The sequence below is a fragment of the Lolium rigidum genome, chromosome 7, assembly GCF_022539505.1.
Source record: "Lolium rigidum isolate FL_2022 chromosome 7, APGP_CSIRO_Lrig_0.1, whole genome shotgun sequence".
NCBI lineage: Eukaryota > Viridiplantae > Streptophyta > Magnoliopsida > Poales > Poaceae > Lolium > Lolium rigidum.
In genome coordinates, this window is record NC_061514.1 from 133,587,245 (window position 1) to 133,606,961 (window position 19,717).

General features: G+C 44.2%; 2 protein-coding genes across 2 annotated transcripts; one reads left to right on the top strand and one right to left on the bottom strand.

Annotated features, from left to right (window-relative positions):
- Nucleotides 1–4,864: 4,864 nt before the first annotated feature.
- LOC124672026 (gibberellin 20 oxidase 3-like) lies at nt 4,865–8,170 on the bottom strand. The gene is made up of 2 exons (XM_047208325.1): nt 7,686–8,170; nt 4,865–5,507 (listed from the first exon to the last, which is right to left on the bottom strand). Exons 1-2 carry the CDS (start codon nt 8,168–8,170, stop codon nt 4,865–4,867), a joined length of 1,128 nt encoding a protein of 375 aa, XP_047064281.1.
- Nucleotides 8,171–16,056: 7,886 nt separating this feature from the next.
- Nucleotides 16,057–19,665, top strand: LOC124679006 (FACT complex subunit SPT16-like). Its single transcript, XM_047214841.1, has one exon. The coding sequence runs from the start codon at nt 16,106–16,108 to the stop codon at nt 19,355–19,357; it is 3,252 nt and encodes a 1,083-aa protein (XP_047070797.1). The 5' UTR covers nt 16,057–16,105; the 3' UTR covers nt 19,358–19,665.
- Nucleotides 19,666–19,717: the final 52 nt, after the last annotated feature.

The following is a 19,717-nucleotide window of genomic DNA, read 5'->3' on the forward strand; positions in this document are numbered from 1 at the left end:
TCTTCCGGATTGGTGCGATATGGTGTACGGTTTGGCAGCGAAGCTCCTTGAATCAAGTCAATTTGGTGTTCTATCCCACGAATAGGTGGTAATCCAGGTGGAACATCTTGTGGGAACACATCCATGAATTCCTGCAAAAGGTTAGCAACCGCAGGTGGCAAAGAAGGAGGCATATCCTCAAATGAAAACATAACTTCTTTGCAAATAATTTCATAACATTGAGTATTGTGCACATCAAGTTTAGTAGTATCAGATTTGCTAGCAAAGCAAACAAGGACTCTTCAAACGAATTTCAGTAGCATGATTAGAATCTGATTTAGAAGTATTCTTATGTGATACAAAATCTGCAACAACAATCTGATTTTCACTCTTATGTTTCTCCTCATTTTTTACTCTACTAGCTCTAGCAAGGTCATCTTTTAAAATTTCTTCAGGAGTCATAGGTCTGAGACCAATTTTCTTTCCATCATGCATAAGAGAATAGTGATTAGTTTTACCATTATGAATAGATTCTCTATCAAATTACCAAGGTATACCAAGTAACAAAGAACAAGCTTGCATAGATACAACATCACAATCAACAAAATCAGAATATGTACCAATAGTAAAATGCACACGTGCAGTTTTTGTTACATTGAGCTTACGAGAACTCTCAAACCATTGAATGTAATATCGATGTGGACGTTGTCTTGTAGGTAGAGCAAACTTCTCCACCATGTCAACGCTAGCCAAATCATTACAACTCCATCCATCAATGATGATCCGTATAGCTTGTTCTTTTACAATGGATCTTGTTTGAAATAGATTGTGGCATTGATCATGCTCATATGTGCTCAGTTGCACACTCAACACACGTTGTGCAACTGAACTCTTGTACTGATCAGCAGTTTCCGCTCCCATTACCTCTATCTTTTTCAGAATCAGAATTGGCGCCATCACGTGCAGCAATAAGGGCCAATGTATCCTCATCAAAGTCACTTGCAGAATCATATTCCCCATCTTTACGCACCAACATCACACGTTTGGTTCTGCATTCTAGTTCTATGTGACCAGATCCCAAACATTTGCGACACTGAACATCGTGCGTCTTTCCCTTGGAGGCCATCGAATATGAACTCCGAGAAGGACCGGAAGATGGTGGTGGATTAGTAGCAGGTAGTGCTCGTGATGTAGGCGCAGTGTATTTGGAGGTAGTAGGCGCTGGTGTAGCCCCACGGGTGGGTGGATCTGATTGTCGCGAAGTCCATGATGATGTACGACCTGCAGAAATATTAGGTCTTCTCCATGGTGGTTGACGATCTTGCACTTCACGTTCAGCTTTGCAAGCAAGATAAAACAAACGAGTAATGGTGTTGTACTCTTTATAATCTAAAATATGTTGAATCTCTTTATTCAAACCACCAAAGAAATGTGCAAGCATAGCTTCATTGTCCTCTACAATACCACAACGAATCATGCTCGTTTGTAATTCTTGATAATAGTATTCTATAGAATTTTTTCCTTCTTATAAGCAAATCATGTTGATAATGTGGAAGAACAAAACGAGTACGCATCGCAAGTTTTAAACCAACCCAAGTGTAGTAGAAATATTAGTTGGTGTATTCTACAATGTTCAGACCACCAAATAGATGCAAAATATGTGAACTCACAAGTCGAAACACTAACACGCAAATGATTAGGATATCGTAAACATGCAAAACGTTGCTCTACTTCCAATTCCCAAGTAAGGTATGCATCAGGATTATATTTGCCCTCAACCGGCAGAATATTCAATTTAAGTTTTGTAACATGATCATCATCATGTACCGGTCGTAGAGGTGGACGAGCGTTGCGGTTATATTGTCGTGGACGACCAGGTGGAGGTTGTTCGACCTCCTCGGCGTCAAGCACGTTCTCATCTACCAACTCGTCGTCCCATCTATAATTGTCGTATCCTTCATCAGTGGCTGCTTCATCCGCGGCTGGTGCAACAGCAGCGGTACCCGCCGACAGATCCGCACGAGGAACGCGGCGTGCGCGTTGTGCATTACCGCGAGGCTGCGTTAACCTAGCCAAGACCTCTTGGAACTTGGCATCAAGCTTGGTGTTGAAGGGTTCCTCGAGGACTTCGATCTTCTCCATGGCGTCGGTGAGTTTGGAACCAACGTCACCAATGCGTGAATCCACGTCATGTGCACGCCCTACCAAAAGTTGGGTGAAGTGGGCATGCAACTCTGCACTCTTTATCTTATCCGGGTCAACATCCGTCGCAGATCCTGTCATGATTAGTAATCAAAAAATACAAATGTATATACCTACAAACTACGGAATAGGGTGCTTCACGCGTAATTCGTCAAGTAAAATACGAAGCTCTTACAAGTTCATACCAAGCAAGAGGAAGGCGATATGGCAACCAACAAGGAACAACGTTGCCTCAAAGATTGCCAAAGCGATGACCAGGTACCGACACAGAGCACGTGGAGACAGTATGTGGAGCTGTAGGAAGCCTAATGTGGTAGCAAAAACATCAATTGTCTAAACAACAATGCAATATTGAAAGTATGCTCAACAACGATACTGTGCTGGTCATAGGCTAAACCTTACTAGAGACGCGAGCCTAAAACATTAACGAGGTCACGACGCGGCACAAGCAACGAGCATCGATGATGTGGTGACCAAAAAGCAAAAAAACACTATGATGGCAAGTGTCTCAAACTGATTCCCGATGTCTAAAAACAGTATACCCTCAAAAAAAATTGTCAAAATTTCGGGAAAATGCTCTGGAAAGCACGTAGGTGCAAAAAAATGCTGTTATAACGGCCAGTGGAGAAAAGTGATCCCCAAGGTCGAAAAACAGTGTAGCCAGAAAAAGATTTCGGAGGCAGTTCCAGACTTTTTTTTTGCTCTCCTTCACAATCTTTGTCGGCAACAAAAACTTATCTCACGGAATTTTTTTATACAGCACGACGAAATTAGAAGTCAACAACTAATAAGAAAAAACAGGAAAATCTAATTCTACTTGGGCTCTGCCGCGACAGAGAAACAACAGCAATCCGTGTCGCGGTAGGAAACAACGTATATGTAGATGTATATGACGGTGGCAGAAGGATATGATGGGTGTATATGGCAGTAGCGGAAGTATATATGGTGGGTATATGGTGGGTATATATGGCAGTAACGGAAGTATATGGTGGGTGTATATGGCGGTGGTGATCTGCGAGCGGTGCGAGCGTGCGGGGGCGGTGTAACTACTATGACCAGAACTCAAAACTGTAAAGGAACTACACGCTAAGACCAGCAACTCGACACGAAGATGCAAACACAAATTTAATTATGCAAAACTAAAAAGACAATGCTAAGGTTGGGGTGGTTTATGGGACGATATGATCTAAAACTCTAACTGTATTTTTGGTCGTGGTTTATGGGTATGAAGGCAGATGCAATCTACACTAGAAAATTGTAAAATCTCACCGAGCAACCTTAGCTTTGATACCACTCGATAGGGCAAAGGTAGCCGATCTTTCGATGAGAGGATGATAACTTCGATTTGTTGGTGGAGTTCGTGCTTGCCGATCCGACTACACGTGCAAATCTCGTGCGCCAATGCAATCGCTAGGACAATCTCCGGGAGTTACTGATCTCGCGAATGCAGGATCAGCCTAACCAAAATGTCTTAATTCCTACCTGAAATCGAGAACAAGTAAGAACTAATAATGCAATAATATTGTGGATATAGATGAAAACTTCAATGAAAAAGGTGGGATTCCAAATAGTCGGTCTTGTTCTGGGCGTTGGCCTCAAAAGAAGTACAAGGGAGTTGCAGCAATGGCTAACTTTTAATCTAATCAAAATCCGAATCTAAACGTGACAGCTAAAGAGGAATTTAAGGAGGAAAAGGAGAGGGTTTCGGCCAGCCCCAGGTATGGTGGCCGAACCGACCTCTAGATTGCCTTTTCTCGTTTAATACGGACTCTAAAAAGTAGATGACTTAATTCTTGCGAATTTGAAATGGCCCTGGCCCAAAACTAAAGGTGACGCAGCACCATACCATGCTTAGGACGAAACTATGAAGTATCATCTTGAATATTTCCTCCAAGCTCTTCTTTCATCATTATGGAAGCTTCAAGGTTCTGAAATATTCACTCGAAGCATCCTCGTCAATCCTCACATGTTTGCTGCCATCTCCATGCACGATCATGCTCCAAAGCTTGTCCCTCTTGTCCATGCTAGGTTCATCATTTCTAAGAGTAACAACATATCTGATTTAGGCAGTATCATATTGTCATGTATGTGAGGAATAGTTCCAAGAAATGGAAGTAACCGATAGTTAAGTTGTTTAGCACGAGCTCGAGTGATCGGTCCTTGTATATGTGTGGTTGTAGGTACAACATTTGTATCAATAGATGGGATGTCCTCATCACTTGCTTCCTGCCGCGCCGCCATTCTCGTTGCGTCTTGTCGGAGCCGCTCCGACGCCACTTGCACGTCGACGAAGGTGGCCTGCCTGCGGGCAACCCTTTATTCCCCTAGCACGAGGCAACATTCATGGACAACCTACGTGAAACATTCGACAACCTCAATAGATCTACTGCATCAAATTTAACCCGATAAAGTGCTTCTTTGGTGTCCCCACATGACAACTTATCGAATACCTAGTAGGGGAATCGAAGCCAACCTCGAGAAGATCTAGGCAATCCTCTAGATGAAAAAGCTTACAAACTTGAGAAATATCCAACAGCTAGATGATTGAGATAACACGATCTTAACAACCATTTTACATGCTGTAACATGCATGCATAATAGCATGGGTCTCTTTTATTACATTCCATCAAAATCCACATCCACCTAAATTCTCTAAATAGTCTCTGTGCATTCCCAGATGACACTAGTTCTTAGAGATCACTTGATTCTTGTTCTGGTCGTCTTCCATGGCGCCCTCCACGGCCACGGCCCTACGCATCCAAGCGATGAAGGCGTCCAGAGTGCTCGCATCGGACCGGTACTGCTTCTGCGTGAACTCGAGGAACTCGCGCCAGGTGAAGTCCGGGTACGCGCGCGGGCGACCGTCGACGGCAAGCAGCTCGGGCGGCGGCACGACGGGGCGGTCCAGCTGCGGGTTGAGGAAGAAGGTGAGCGACCTGCGCGCGGCGCGGCCGTTCACGACGGCGCGGTGGAGGCAGCTGATGTGGCGCCCGTTGGTTAGCGCGGCGAAGGTGTCGCCGATGTTGACCACAAAGGCGTCGCTCCGGGGCCGCACGGCGCACCACGCACCGCCGGTGAACACCTGGAGCCCGCCAACCTCGTCCTGGTGGAGCAGCGTCAGCGACGTCGGGTCATGGTGGGGGCCCGTGCCCAGCGTCAGGTGAGGCTGCGGGCACGGCGGGTAGTTGTTCAGCCGCATCACGGAGTTGTCGCCTTCAAAGAAGCCGCGCAGTGCGCCGCGGCCGAGGCCCAGGCAAGTCGCCAGCACGTCCGTCACGTCCAGTGCCAGCCGTGTCATCTCGTCGCAGTACTTTTGGTACACCTCTCTGCATGCATATAAATCATTCGACCGAACATTAACATTTGTCTGATATATCACAGAAGAAAGTGAACACCCAAGAACAAAAACTGTTGAGAGGCCAGGTTTTCCAGTTTTGGGCCGGGTTACTCTTGAGCCTTGCCCCATGGCGCTGAGCGAACACTTGAGATGCGTGGTGCAGAGGGGGGATGCTGTACACCGACCTGGTCGGCGTGTACGGGGCACCGCACACCCCACCGACCTGGTCGGTTGGTTGGGCCGCGGCCCATTAAGAGGAGGTAAGTTGTTTTCTTTTTTTGCTGTTTTTTTTCTGTTAATAATTTTCTTTTTCAATATCTCACTTTAAAATAAAAAATTCGGAGAATAAAATTTCAAAATCTATTCAGATTCGAAATTTCCGAAATTTTAAAAATATTCAGATTTTTATTTCATTTTTTTCGAAATTTGAATATTTTCGGATATGGACATAATTTAAATTTGAACATTTTTTAAAATTTGTAAATTTTATTTTTTCCAAAAATTAACATTCTTAGTTATGAACAATTTTCGAATTTGAATATTTTTTCAAATTTGAACGCTTTATATATTTGAACGGATTTCAAATTTGAACGCTTTTATAATTTGAATACTTTTTGTATTTGAACGGATTTCAAATTTGACCGCTTTTTTAATTTGAACATTTTTTTAATTTGAACGGATTTTAAATTTGAACGCTTTTTTAATTTGAACATTTTTTTATATGAACGGTTTTCAAATTTGAACGATTTTTAAATTTAATTTTTTTTAAATTTTGAACTATTTTCAAATTTGAAAATTTCTAAATTTAAACTATTTTCAAATTTGAACAAAAATAAAAATAAACAGAAAAGAAAAAAAGAAAAAAAGAAAAAGAAACAAAAAAGAAACCAAAAATAAAAAAGAAAAAGGAAAGAAATGAAAAAAGAAACAAAAAAGAGAAAACAGAAAAAAGAAGCGAACTGGGCCGACCAGGCCGGCCCATACCGCGCGCGGGGGTGTGCGGCGCGCGGTAGCGGCCGACCTGGTCGGTGTATAGGATTTGCCGGTGCAGAGCCAGTTCCTCGGGGCGCCTATACACAGACCTTGTCAGCGTGTACGGGGCACCGCACGCCCAGCGATCAGGTTGGTTGGTTGGGCCGCAGCCCAAACAATAGGTACGTTTTTTCTTTTTTCTTTTTTGCTGTTTCTTTTCTGTTAATATTTTTCTTTTTTAATATCTAACTTTAAAAAAAAATCGGGAAACAAAATTTTAAAATTTGTTCTCGAAATTTTCGAAATTTTAAAAGTGTTCAGATTTTGATTTTTTTTCGAAATTTGAACATTTTCGGATATGAACATAATTTAAATTTGAACATTTTTAAATTTTGTAAAATTCATTTTTTCCAAAAATTTAACATCTTTAGTTATGAACATTTTTTGAATTTGAATTTTTTTCCAAATTTGAACGCTTTATATACTAGAACGGATTTCAAATTTGTACGTTTTTTTAAATTAAACATTTTTTTGTATTTGAATGGTTTTTAAATTTGAACGTTTTTAAAATTTGAACAATTTTGAAATTTAAACATTTTCTGAATTTGAACTATTTTCAAATTTAAACAAAGATAAAAATAAACAGAAAATAACAAAAAAAAAAGAAAAGAAACAGAAAATAAAAAAAGGAAAAGGAAAGAAAAAAGGAAACATAAAACAGAAATAACAAGAGGCCGACTAGACCGGCCCATACCGCGCGCGGGAGGTGTGCGGCACGCGGTAGCTGTCGACATGGTCGATGGTCGATGTATAGGAATTGCCCAGTTCCTTCCACTAACGCAAGGAAGACAAATTATTAAAGTTGATGGAACAGCAAAACCAGTCTCCAATCTCCATAGCCCATAGGTCTCAGTTGTCCCATGGGTGTGTTGCATGCTCCCTTGAGCATGTCATTCTCCCTATCTACGTGTTCCCCATTTACCATCAAATTGTGTTTCACATCAAAGTGAAGCTAATCATACTATCAGAAAATAATATCAGAATTTTTCAGTTTTAAGGATTTATTTACGAAAAAAAGTAGTATATTTAGGGACCCTCAAACCCTGAGTTTAATTCACTGTATGCATGGTTTTATGCAAGAAAAAAAACAGACGCAAGTACTGCCAAAAAAAAGAAGGCTGGCGCAAGTGCGTACCCCATGTGGCGGTATTCCTCGCCGAGGACGGCGACGAAGTAGTCGACGACCATGCGGGAGTTCTCCGGCGCGGCGGAGCAGTTGAAGGACATGGTCTCCTTCCAGGGAAGCCTGCTGTTGAACCGCCCCACGAAGCTCCCCGCGTAGCCGTAGTTCTCGCCGGGGCGTCGCTGCGCGCGCCGCTTCTCGTCGATCGGCTGCGCGTAGAAGGCGTCGCAGCAGCGGTACGCCTCGGCGAGCAGTTTCGGGTCCACGCCGTGGTTCACCACCTGGAAGAACCCATGCCGCTCGCACGCCGCGGCGAGGTCGCGGAGGCCGTCGCCAGCCCCAGCGCCACCGCCGGCCATGAACCCCGCGAGGTCGACGACCGGGACGGCGATCTCCTCCACGGCGCCGACGGTCGGCGCCTCCTCAGCCGGCCAGACGAACTGCTCCGGGATGTCAGACTTCCTGCTCAGGGCCGCTGCGTCGAACACGAGGGCCATCTCTACGCTGCTAGAGTTTGGGGACCGGTGGACGGCGAGGTGGTGGGCTGGCGCGGGCTATAAGCTAGCGACGGAGCTTTGTGCGTTACCAATTGCGAATGGCTTCATTTGCGTAGATGCTCCACGTGCATATATAGGCACCGAGACGTAATCGATGCTGTGCAAGGCAAGGCGTTCCCCGTTCGTACACCGTGATCACATGTCCCGGCAGGGCCACTTTTTTTTGGGAAAGGTTTAATAATGAGCTATTAATCGTCTCTATTTGTGGATAATTGGATATACATTGCCTGTCACCAAACAGAATTTGGCTGATATTATCTTCTGGAATTGGAAAAGGAGTGTATTCTTTCACGTACATTAATGTTTTTTTGTCTTTTAGATATATACCACGGATAAAACATGGCACTGGCTAGAGCGAGGTTCTTCGTTCTCACTCAGCCATATCCAATATCTTCAGTGTGGAGTATATGGATGGGTATTGGATATCCATAGCCGATATTATCTGCTGGCATTGAAAAAAATGGAACGTATTCTTCATGTAATTAATGTGTTGCTAAAGTTTTCGAAAATTATGATGGGTTACTGCCGCGTTAGGCACTCTCAGAGCGACACGAAAACAAAATTGCCCTTTTAATTCCATCTGAGCCCTGGTAACTTTGTTTTTTCCTTTTTTTTTGGAAAAAACCTACCTGTCACTGGCTTGGATGCATGGTTTAAATCCTATCACGTTGCCATCACCAAATTCGAAAGTTTGCCCGATATGAGAGTCCAAAGTTTTTGTCTTGATTTAGATATATATACTACTAATACCATATATATACCACGATGAAAACATGGCACTCGTAAGAGCGAGGTTCTTTGTTCCTCACTCATACATATTCAATCTTCAGGATGATGGACATGGTGTTACAATTTTGTCGGGAATGCACACGCAAGTTAAGTGAAACAGTTCAGATGTGTGCAGAAAGACGCACGTCGTGTTCGTGTATAGGGTGGTGTGTGTGGTATGCGTGCGTTGCCACGACAACTTATTTTTAAAGATACCAGCTCGTATTTTTTCTTTCGCAAAACAAAACATCAACTCTATACCCAAATGCTAAAAAGTTCTTGATGTTGGCTGGTTCAACCGAGGCCTCGTTTCTAGGCCGTCCGACGCTGGTTAGTTGGCTGATCGCCCGTCGCATTGGAGAGAGCGAGAGAGAGATCCTGACCGGTTTACACCTGAGGTCCCAAAAAATCCCCACCTGGGTCCTACCTTGCACGTGTCGTCAAGGTAGTGTTGTTGAATACCACAGAGCAGTGCTCCCTTATCTCTCCCGCATGACCCGTTCCCCATTTCTCCGCCCCGCAAAATAGATCTAGGTTTTCGCAGGTCTTCTCGTTGGCGTTGTGCGAGCAGGTGTTGAGTTTGGCGGTGGAGCGCCAGCGCACGCGGGATGGATGCCTGCGCCGGCCGGAGGGCGAGCAGCATGGTAGGGCGGCGGGAGATCGAGTCATGCCGGCAGCTAGACGATCTGGTGCGGTGAGATCTACGATGAAGAGCGAGAGGTGCACGATGACATGGAGCGAGATGGCGGAGATCTAGCCGCACACAAAGACGGGGTGCTTGGCGATGAAGATCCGTGATGGAGGTGACTACACCGACTTCTCCTATGCCCGATCTCCTTAATTATATGCGACTTGTTGTGTTGGTAAGCAATTCACACTATTTGTTCATAATGAGGTTGTGCGGATTTTACCTCGCGGGGCATATACCCCGTTCAATTTTGTGGGTGCATGTCAATCCCTAACTTTTGGTTTGAACTATAGAAAGTAGATCTCCTATAAATCATCATGGTGCACATGCATATTGTGTTTGATTTCATATTGTTGTTGCAATTTCTCGCGGTGGAATTAGTTGAGTGGTGCACACACCCTGCTAGATTTAGTTGTTGTGCGTGCTCTTAGTCAAAAATATTAACTGTTCTTTCCTTTTTTTTTGGTTTATCCCTTTTCAGATGGGCATGGATCATGCCTCCCCTGCAAGACTATTCAAACTGAACAACCTACTAACTCAAGATCAGAAGATCTCATGGAAGAATGGGGTTAAGGAGGCATGTTTAAGGTGAGGACAAAAGAAATGTCTATGGATCTTATTATGTGGGTGCTATCTTGTTTTAATCCTACCAGAAGCGAGCTCCCTATTCGAAGGAGAGGTAGTATACCAGTGAATGCAACAAGTTACACCAGAGATTTTGGGCTAGTGAACGAAGGGGTACATGTTTGTTATGAGTTGAAAACGTAAGCTATCGTATTCATGAATCAAGAGTATGGGATAGAGATTGGCTCAGCACCAAAGTGGGTTGATTGGTACAAAATGATAAAAGAGATGAATGGGGCTACATATATGAAGTTTCTTCACTTTTATTTCGTTGGAGTAATCAACCATTTTATAATCCCTACAACCAAGGCTGCCATCACTTCTAGGTGTTATCAGCCCATAGTTCACCTCAATGATTTCAGTTGGACAAATTTTGCCCAATTTGCAATAAATCAAATGATCATAGAAGTCAAGAAAATGGGAGTGAAGAAAAAAAATATGGTGTTCTACACCACCTTATGGTAATGTTGCTTTTCCCCTTCTTTTCAATGGTATGCGACAAACCAAATGCATTGTTCCTGATCAAAAATAGTGGGGCAACTCATTTTTTTTATTGCAGTTCCTTTACCTAGATTCACTGGAGGTTGACGAGGCTATGGAGTGTGAAGAGGACTTCCCAAATCGTGTTGCACCTTGGAAAGACAAGCTTATACATGCTATTATTTTCAAGGACTCTAAAGTAAACGGGGAGTTCGGGAAACTGAGAGTAAGTGTCCATATTACATTTTTTTCATTTTCTGATGAGCCGGTAATTTATACCTTTTGCCATGTATATTGTCTAACACATGGTTTCTCTTTTGTTTAGCACAAACTAGCCAAAACAAGGCATCGGTGCTACCATAAGAGATATTCGCTTTATTGTGATGACGAGGACTGGAGAATTCGTATCTTCAAAGTTGCCACAGAGCTTTCCAAATGAGGTATGAAGCAACCAACAACCATTGTGCAAATAAGTTGTTTTTGTTAGTATGATTAAGTTGGATGCACAAAATAGTTAAGTTCATATGTTTAAGTTGTTGTTTTCTTAGTTTTAGTTTCCTTTTTCATCCATAAGTTTGCCACTGGTTTAAATACGTCGTTTGGTCAAGATGACTAGGATGGCAATTTTAATTAATTATTAAGTTCGCTCTAATGGCATTCTTAAGTTGTGTATTGCAATCTAGTTTTAGGTTCTTATTTTTTTAACCAACATCCATAAGCTTTGATATTGGTTCAGTAAGTTGTTTTTGTAAACATACTTAAGTTGGCTGCTACAATTAAATAAGTTGGTTCTAATAACATTATTAAGTTGTGTCTTGCAATCTAGTTGTAGGTTCCTTTTTCATTTGACCAACATCCATAAGTTTGGTACTGGTTTAAATAAGTTTTTTTTGTCAACATCCACAAGTTGGGTACTGAATTTCATGTTAATTTAGAGTAATTCGAGGTGCATATGCACAAATGGATGAGAGAACTTCCCCGAAAAAAATGGATGAGAGAACTAAAAGATCAAATTATGGGTAATTAATCTTGGGTACGCCATAAATAAAAGCAGAAAATTATGAGTATGGAGAATATGGATATACAAATAGAGCTGATTTGTGGAGAACATTGATATTGATATCATCATGGAATTTGGTCGGCAAAAAACAAGAATGTCAAATTCATGGGGTGGGGGGGGGGGAGCGAGCATGAAAGACAAGCTTATACATGTTGTTATGTGCAAGGACTCTAAAATAAATAGGGAGTTCGGAAACTGAGAGTAAGTGTCCATATTACCATTTTTTTTAATTTTCCGATGATCCGGTAATTTGTACCTTTTGCCATGTATATTGTGAAACACATGGTTTCTCTTTTGTTTAGCACAAACTAGCCGAAACAAGGTGTCGGTGCTACCATAAGAGATAGTCTCTGTTGGGATGACGAGGACTGGAGAATTTGTATCTTCAAATTTTCCACGGAGCTTTCCAAATGAGGTATGAACAAATCAACAACCGTTGTGTATTATTATGATTAAGTTGGCTAGTGAAAATAATTAAGTTCGTATGTTTGATTTTTTTTGTATTTTTAGTTTCTTTTTTCATCCACAAGTTTGTATCGCTTTAAATACGTTGTTTTGTCAAGATGACTAAGATGGCAATTTTAATTGATTAAGTTGGCTCTAATAGCATTCTTAAGTTGTGTATTGTAATATAGTTTTAGGTTCTTATTTTTTGACCAACATCCATATCCATAAGCTTTGATATTGGTTCAATAAGTTGTTTTTGTAAACATACTTAAGTTGGCTGCTACATTTAAATAGGTTGGTTCTAATAACATTATTAAGTTGTGCCTTGCTCTAGTTGTAGGTTCCTTTTTTCTTTTGACCAACATCCACAAGTTTGCTACTGGTTAGAGCATCTCCACCGGCAGCCTCGAAATATTCGCCGGCAGGGGCGCCGGCAGTGCATCCTCCATTTGAGGACGCTGTTCCCACACTAACGCCTCCCAAACGGCGGCTCCCAATTTTTTTTTCCTTTTACAATATTTTGAAACAACATATCAATCAGATTTTATTCATACAATCACATAATAGAATTAAATTATTCATACAATCAATCAAACAAATAGAATTGAATTATTCATACAATCAATCAAATAAATAGTACTTAAATTATTCATACAACCCAACAAACAAATAGTACTTAAATTATTCATACAGGCAAACAAATAGAAATAAAATCATGCATTGTTGGCTGCTCCTCTCTTCGCCCACAAATGCGCAGCTAGATCCGTCTTCAGCTGTGCATGGACACCTGAATCTCGAATTTCATTGTGCATATGAAGAAAAATAGCAAATTCTTGGGGTGCATGCTCTACCTCATCTAGTGGCCCTTGATAATCAAATGGATGATCATCCTGCACAGGTGCGTCACGCTCTCTCTCAATGATCATGTTGTGGATGATCACACAGGCATTCATCACCTTCCACATATGTGCCTCGGACCAAGTGAGAGCAGGGTACCTGACAATGGCGAAACGCTGCTGAATCACCCCAAAAGCACGCTCAACATCCTTGCGTGCTGCTTCCTGGCATGTTGCAAAATAGGCTTCCATCTCGTTTGATGGAGAGGGAGTTGTCTTCACAAATGTAACATACATCGGGTAGATACCATCAACTAGATAGTACCCCTTGTTGTATGCGTGGCCGTTTACCTCAAAGTTCACGGCAGGAGCTTGTCCCTCAGCTAGCCTGGCAAACACCGGAGAGCGCTGCATCACGTTGATATCATTGTTTATTCCTGCCATGCCAAAAAATGCATACCAAATCCAAAGCTCATGGTCTGCCACCGCCTCAAGAATGACACTGCACTCACCAGTATGCCCCTTGTAGATTCCCTGCCAAGCAAAAGGAAAATTCTTCCAGCCCCAATGCATAGTCAATGCTTCCGAGCATCCCAGGAAACCCTCTTGCTGCATTCTTTTGCAGGATCCGAGCTGTATCATCTTCTCTTGGTGCTCTCAAATAGTCTTTAGCAAACACAGCTATGACGGCTCGGCAGAACCTGTAGAGAGTCTCTGTACATATCGACTCTGCCATTCGTAGGTAGTCATTGGCTGTATCTGGAGGAGCTCTGTATGCAAGACAGCGCATTGTAGCAATGCACTTCTGAATTGAGGTGAAGCCCCACAAACCTGTGCAATCTTTCTTGGCCATGAAGTACTTGTCGTACTCCCTGACGCCGTGGACAATCTTCAAGAACAGCTCCTTGTTCATCCTAAACCGGTGCTGAAATTCCTTCGGCGAATGAGTCGCGTCGTCGTTGAAGTAGTCGGCGTCAAGCAGCATTGCGTCGGCTTCACGATGTCGGTTGATGTTCCTCCTCTTGCCTGGCTTTGAGCCGCCGCGCCGAGGCACGACGAAGAAAGGCTGGCGAACACGCAACATGTTCGTCAGAATCAGGTGCTTCTGTTGCCGCCGAACAGCCTGAGCGTTCTGCTCCTCCGTGAACAGCTGCACCATCATCTCGTCGTCGCTGTCCATCGCGGCAATCGGACGAACACCTTGCGGGCGGGGCGATACTATCGCAGTGGCAGCGAGCTCTGTTTCGGGCGAAACAGCGGTCGCCGGTCGAGGGGGTGGCGGCCGTGTCGATGGACGGCGGTTCCTAGACAGTAGGCGGTGTCTATTGCAAGCAGGGGGCCGCGGCGGCGACGGTAGCGATCTAGAGGGGTGGGATCGGCTCGGGCGTGTGTAGGAGGTGGGAAATCGGTGTGTCTGGCTGCCAGGCGGAGCCCACACTCGTTTTCAGATGTGTCGTGAGGTGCCGGCGCGCCCGATTTGCGCCTTTGGCTAAGGGGTCGACACGGGGTTGCCGGCGATTCTATTGGGCTCCAAAGTTGTCCGGCGCCGTTTGGGCGCACCGATGCGAGCCCATTTTCGCTGCCTTCCCCCAAAATGCGGTGAAGATGCTTTTAATAATTTTTTTTTTGCCAACATCCATAAGTTGGCTCTCTGGCCTCTGAAAGTTTTGGGGAAGACGGACGCCATCGGCAGAGAGAGAGAGAGAGAGCAGCAGCAGCTGCCGCTGGCACGCTGAGCGGGAACGGGGCAGCAGCCAAGGCGCGCTAGGTCATTTCGTCACTCCTCCCACCGCCTATTTCCCCGCTCTCCCCACCCTGCCGTCATCACCCCCATCCTTTTCTTCTCTCGTCACCGCCCCCCTCCCCGCTCCCCCTCCTCCCGTGGTTCGCCGGCGCTAGATCCGCCCCGTCCGCCCCCGTCTGCCGGGACTCCTCGCCGCTTTTGGAGGTACTGCTCCTGCCCCCTCCCCCTCCTCCCGTCCTCTCGCCGTCTCACGACCTCTCCCCCCTCTCCCCCTCCCCGTGGTTGCTCGACCTCGACCTCGCCGTCCGCCGCCGCCGCCGCGGCCTCCTCCTAATCCGACCCATACCCAGGTTCTCTGCTTCGGCCGGATCTGGCATGCTATGGTCGAATTTCGGCCGTTTATTTGGGGGAAATTCGAGTTAGGGTTTGAGCCTGTCATTGTTCACGCCACCGCATTATCGTAACCCTAGAAACCGCTTCCTATGGCGAGAGAAACAGCCTTGTGTCAACATGGTCGTTATGATAAAATTATCCTATGGGATGGCATATTTTGCTCTTTAACTTTTCGGAATTGCGTAGCTCATATCGTTGTTTAGTCATAAGGAATAAATTAGACAGACCGATGGAAATAATGTCTTCGCTTGAACTAGCAATGTCCACCATCACCACTTTGAATCTTGAATAGTCAAAGTAAATTGATTCTATGCAATACGATGTCTTCGTATCATGGACGATTATCTTTAACCACAGTTTGGAACTGTTCAAAAGATTTCGATGTAATTAGTAAGATGCCCTGTTTTTTCTCTGGCTTCAGAAGCCTTATAGCGGGTCATGCTTTTCTGAAGATGAGGCTTCAATTCGTTTTTCATACTCTAAATCTATCTCACTCATGTGGTTAACATTGCAAGAATGATAACCACCGTGGCCTTGTTTGGACTGATACAAGACCAGGATTTCGTTTTGTCACAGTATGAATTCAGAATAACTGAACCAGTTTGCACACTTTGTTCTCAGGATAAAAGGTTGTCACAAGCAATCAAGCATCAATATTCTGGATCGTCACTCCTCTTCTCCTGGGAGGTATTGGTCTTGTATTTGAAATATTCTCTGCTCACCCATTCCATAACCTTTTGATTATGTAAACTGGTACTTGTCAACTGATTGGACTACCTAACTACGGATCGTTTTTCCTGCAGTTGGCTTGGTTAATGTGAGCTTCTTGGCAAAGATGGCAGATAACGGTAAAGCAAAGCCAGCCTCAGGAGGAGCCTATACAATCAATCTAGAGAACTTCAGCAAGCGGCTCAAGGTGTTCTATGACCATTGGAACGGAAACAAGTCTGATCTTTGGGCTTCTTCTGATGCAATCGCAATTGCTACTCCGCCTTCTTCTGATGATCTTCGTTATCTGAAATCCTCGGCTCTAAATGTTTGGTTACTTGGATACGAGTTTCCAGAAACCATAATTGTCTTCATGCAGAAGCAGATACATTTCTTGTGCAGCCAGAAGAAAGCAAATCTCATCGGAACCCTCAAGAGTGCTGCACATGAGGCTGTTGGTGCTGATATTATCTTGCACGTGAAAGGCAAGAATGGGGATGGCATTGACCTCATGGATGACATACTGAGTGCTGCTTGTGCTCAGTCGAAATCTGACACTCCAGTTGTTGGTCACATTGCAAAAGAGGCACCTGAGGGTAAGCTCCTTGAAACATGGGCAGAAAAGTTATCTGGGGGATCTGTACAGCTTACAGATGTAACAAATGGGTTTTCTGAGCTTTTTTCTGTCAAGGATGCCACTGAGACCATCTGTGTGAAAAAGGCTGCTTACCTAACTTCATCTGTGATGAAAAACTTTGTTGTTCCGACCATGGAGAAGGTTATTGATGAGGAGAGAAAAGTCTCACACTCCTCATTGATGGATGACACGGAGAAGATTATTCTTGATCCTTTGAAGGCCAAGGTGAAGTTGAAGGCTGAAAATATTGATATATGTTATCCTCCTGTCTTCCAAAGTGGAGGGAAGTTTGACCTTAGACCAGGTGCTGCCAGCAATGATGATTATCTCTACTATGATCCAGCAAGTGTTATCATCTGTGCAATTGGTTCAAGGTACAGTAACTATTGTTCCAATGTCGCCAGAACATTTCTGATAGATGCAACCCCGACACAAAGTAAGGCGTACGAGACACTTTTGAAAGCCCAGGAAGCTGCTTTAGCAGCATGTAAACCAGGCAATCAGATGTCTGCAGTTTATCAGGCTGCAGTTGCAGTATTTGAAAAGAATGCCCCTGAATTGCTCTCTCATCTAACAAAGTCAGCTGGAACTGGAATGGGCCTCGAGTTTCGAGAGTCTGGCTTAAACTTGAACCCCAAGAATGACCGTCTGATAAAAGAGGGCATGATTTTCAATGTCTGCCTTGGCTTGAATAATGTCCAGGCAGAAACAAACAATGAGAAGACAAAGCAGTTCTCTTTGTTATTAGCTGATACAGCTTTAGTTAATGACAAGACCGTAGAGATCTTAACCAATTGCTCCAAGGCTGTTAAAGATGTTGCATATTCATTTAATGAAGATGAGGAAGATGTTCCGAAGCCTAAACAGCCGAAGTTTGAGCCAAATGGCCTGGAAGCAGTACCATCCAAGGCAACACTTCGGTCAGACAACCAGGAGATGTCCAAGGAAGAGGTTCGGAGACAGCACCAGGCTGAACTTGCTCGTCAAAAGAATGAAGAGACTGCTAGAAGGCTGGCTGGGGGTGGTTCTGGTTCTGGCGATGGACGCGGTCCTGCTAAGGCTTCAAATGAGCTTGTTGCATACAAGAATGTGAATGATGTACCTTATTCAAGAGAGTTGGTAATACAAGTAGATCAGCGGAATGAAGCTATCCTCTTACCTATTTATGGCAGTATGGTCCCTTTCCATGTTTCTACTGTTAAGAGTGTGACCAGTCACCAGGACAACCGCACCTGCACTATTCGCATTTTCTTTAATGTACCTGGCATGCCATTCTCAAATGATAACACTCTGAAGTCCCAGGGAGCTATCTACTTGAAAGAGATTACATTCCGCTCAAAGGATCCACGGCATAGCAGTGAGGTTGTTCAGCAGATCAAAACATTGAGGAGACAAGTAGCTTCAAGGGAGTCGGAGAGAGCTGAAAGAGCCACCCTTGTTACTCAGGAGAAACTCCAGCAGGCAAGCAACAAAACAAAGCAAATGAGGCTTAATGATGTGTGGATACGGCCTGTGTTTGGTGGCCGTGGGAGAAAGTTGACAGGAACTCTTGAGGCCCATGTAAATGGTTTCAGATATGCTACTTCAAGGGCTGATGAGCGTGTGGACATCATGTATAGGAATATAAAACATGCCTTCTTCCAGCCAGCAGAGAAAGAAATGATTACCCTTCTTCATTTCCATTTGCACAATCATATCATGGTTGGAAACAAGAAGACGAAAGATGTCCAATTTTACGTTGAAGTAATGGATGTTGTTCAAACTGTTGGTGGAAGTAGGAGATCGGCCCTTGATCCTGATGAGATTGAAGAAGAGCAGCGTGAGAGGGACCGGAAGAACAGAATCAACATGGAGTTCCAGAACTATGTGAATAAGGTCAATGACCACTGGTCGCAACCACAGTTCAAGGGGCTTGATCTGGAGTTCGATGTCCCTCTTAGAGAGCTTGGGTTCCATGGGGTTCCGTATAAAGCTTCAGCTTTCATCATTCCAACTTCAACTTGTTTGGTTGAGCTAATTGAGACTCCTTTCCTGGTGGTGACTCTGGGTGAGATAGAGATTGTTAATCTGGAGAGGGTGGGCTTTGGAACAAAGAACTTTGACATGGCTATTGTGTTTAAGGACTTCAAGAAGGATGTTCTTCGCATCGACTCCATTCCGTCAAGTTCACTTGACGCAATAAAGGAGTGGCTTGACACCACTGATCTCAAGTACTATGAGAGCAGGCTCAACCTGAATTGGCGTCCTATTCTGAAAACTATCATTGATGATCCTCAGAAGTTTGTTGACGATGGTGGCTGGGAATTCCTGAATATGGAGGGAAGCGATTCTGAGACAGAGGATACAGAGGAATCAGATCAGGGGTATGAGCCTTCTGATGCTGAGCCTGTGTCTGAATCAGAAGATGATGATTCCGGCAGTGCGTCTTTGGTGGAATCAGATGATGACGAGGAGGAGGATTCTGATGTAGACTCTGAGGAAGAGAAGGGTAAAACCTGGGATGAGCTGGAACGGGAGGCATCCAACGCAGACCAGGAACATGGTGGAGAATCAGACAGCGAGGATGAAAGGAGGCGCCGCAAGGTCAAGACCTTTAGCAAATCCGGTCCACCACCACAACGTGGTATTGGTAGCAGTAGCAAGCAGCGTCCTCCAGAGCGTGGCAGCGGTAGCAAGTCTCGTCCACCACCAGGTCGTGGTAGCTCCAACGGAGGGCCCTCAAAGAGGCCGAAGTTCAGGTGATTGGTACCCCTCTCTTGCCAGTCTTGGTTGTGTCCTCTGAATCTTGCCCTTTCAGGAGGCATGATATGGTTCGTTCTAGCAGAAGCCTTGTTTGCTCTTTAGACCATCGTGGTGCTTCTTTCTGCACTAGCTAAATACTATTAGGAAGTCGAAGTTCTGTGAGTTACATATTGTGTGTGATGAATCTTCAAACTTTTGTCATCGAGTAAACTCAAGTTGATTCATCTGTTGTATCCTCGTTGATGTAACATTTTACTGTAGAATGTTGACCTCCAGTTTGTATAATTTTTCTGCGGCATATTTTTGTTTGTTTAGTCCATTTTTAGCGCTACAACTCTTGGATCTAGGGAAGAGCCGACA

Bases quoted from the DNA above. Each gene is read 5' to 3' on its own strand.
- LOC124679006 (XM_047214841.1), top strand. From the start codon at position 16,106: ATGGCAGATAACGGTAAAGCAAAGCCAGCCTCAGGAGGAGCCTATACA.
- LOC124672026 (XM_047208325.1), bottom strand. From the start codon at position 8,170: ATGGCCCTCGTGTTCGACGCAGCGGCCCTGAGCAGGAAGTCTGACATC. The intron at 5,508-7,685 runs GTACGCACTTGC...ATATGCATGCAG, and splicing joins GAGGAATACCGCCACATGGG to AGAGGTGTACCAAAAGTACT.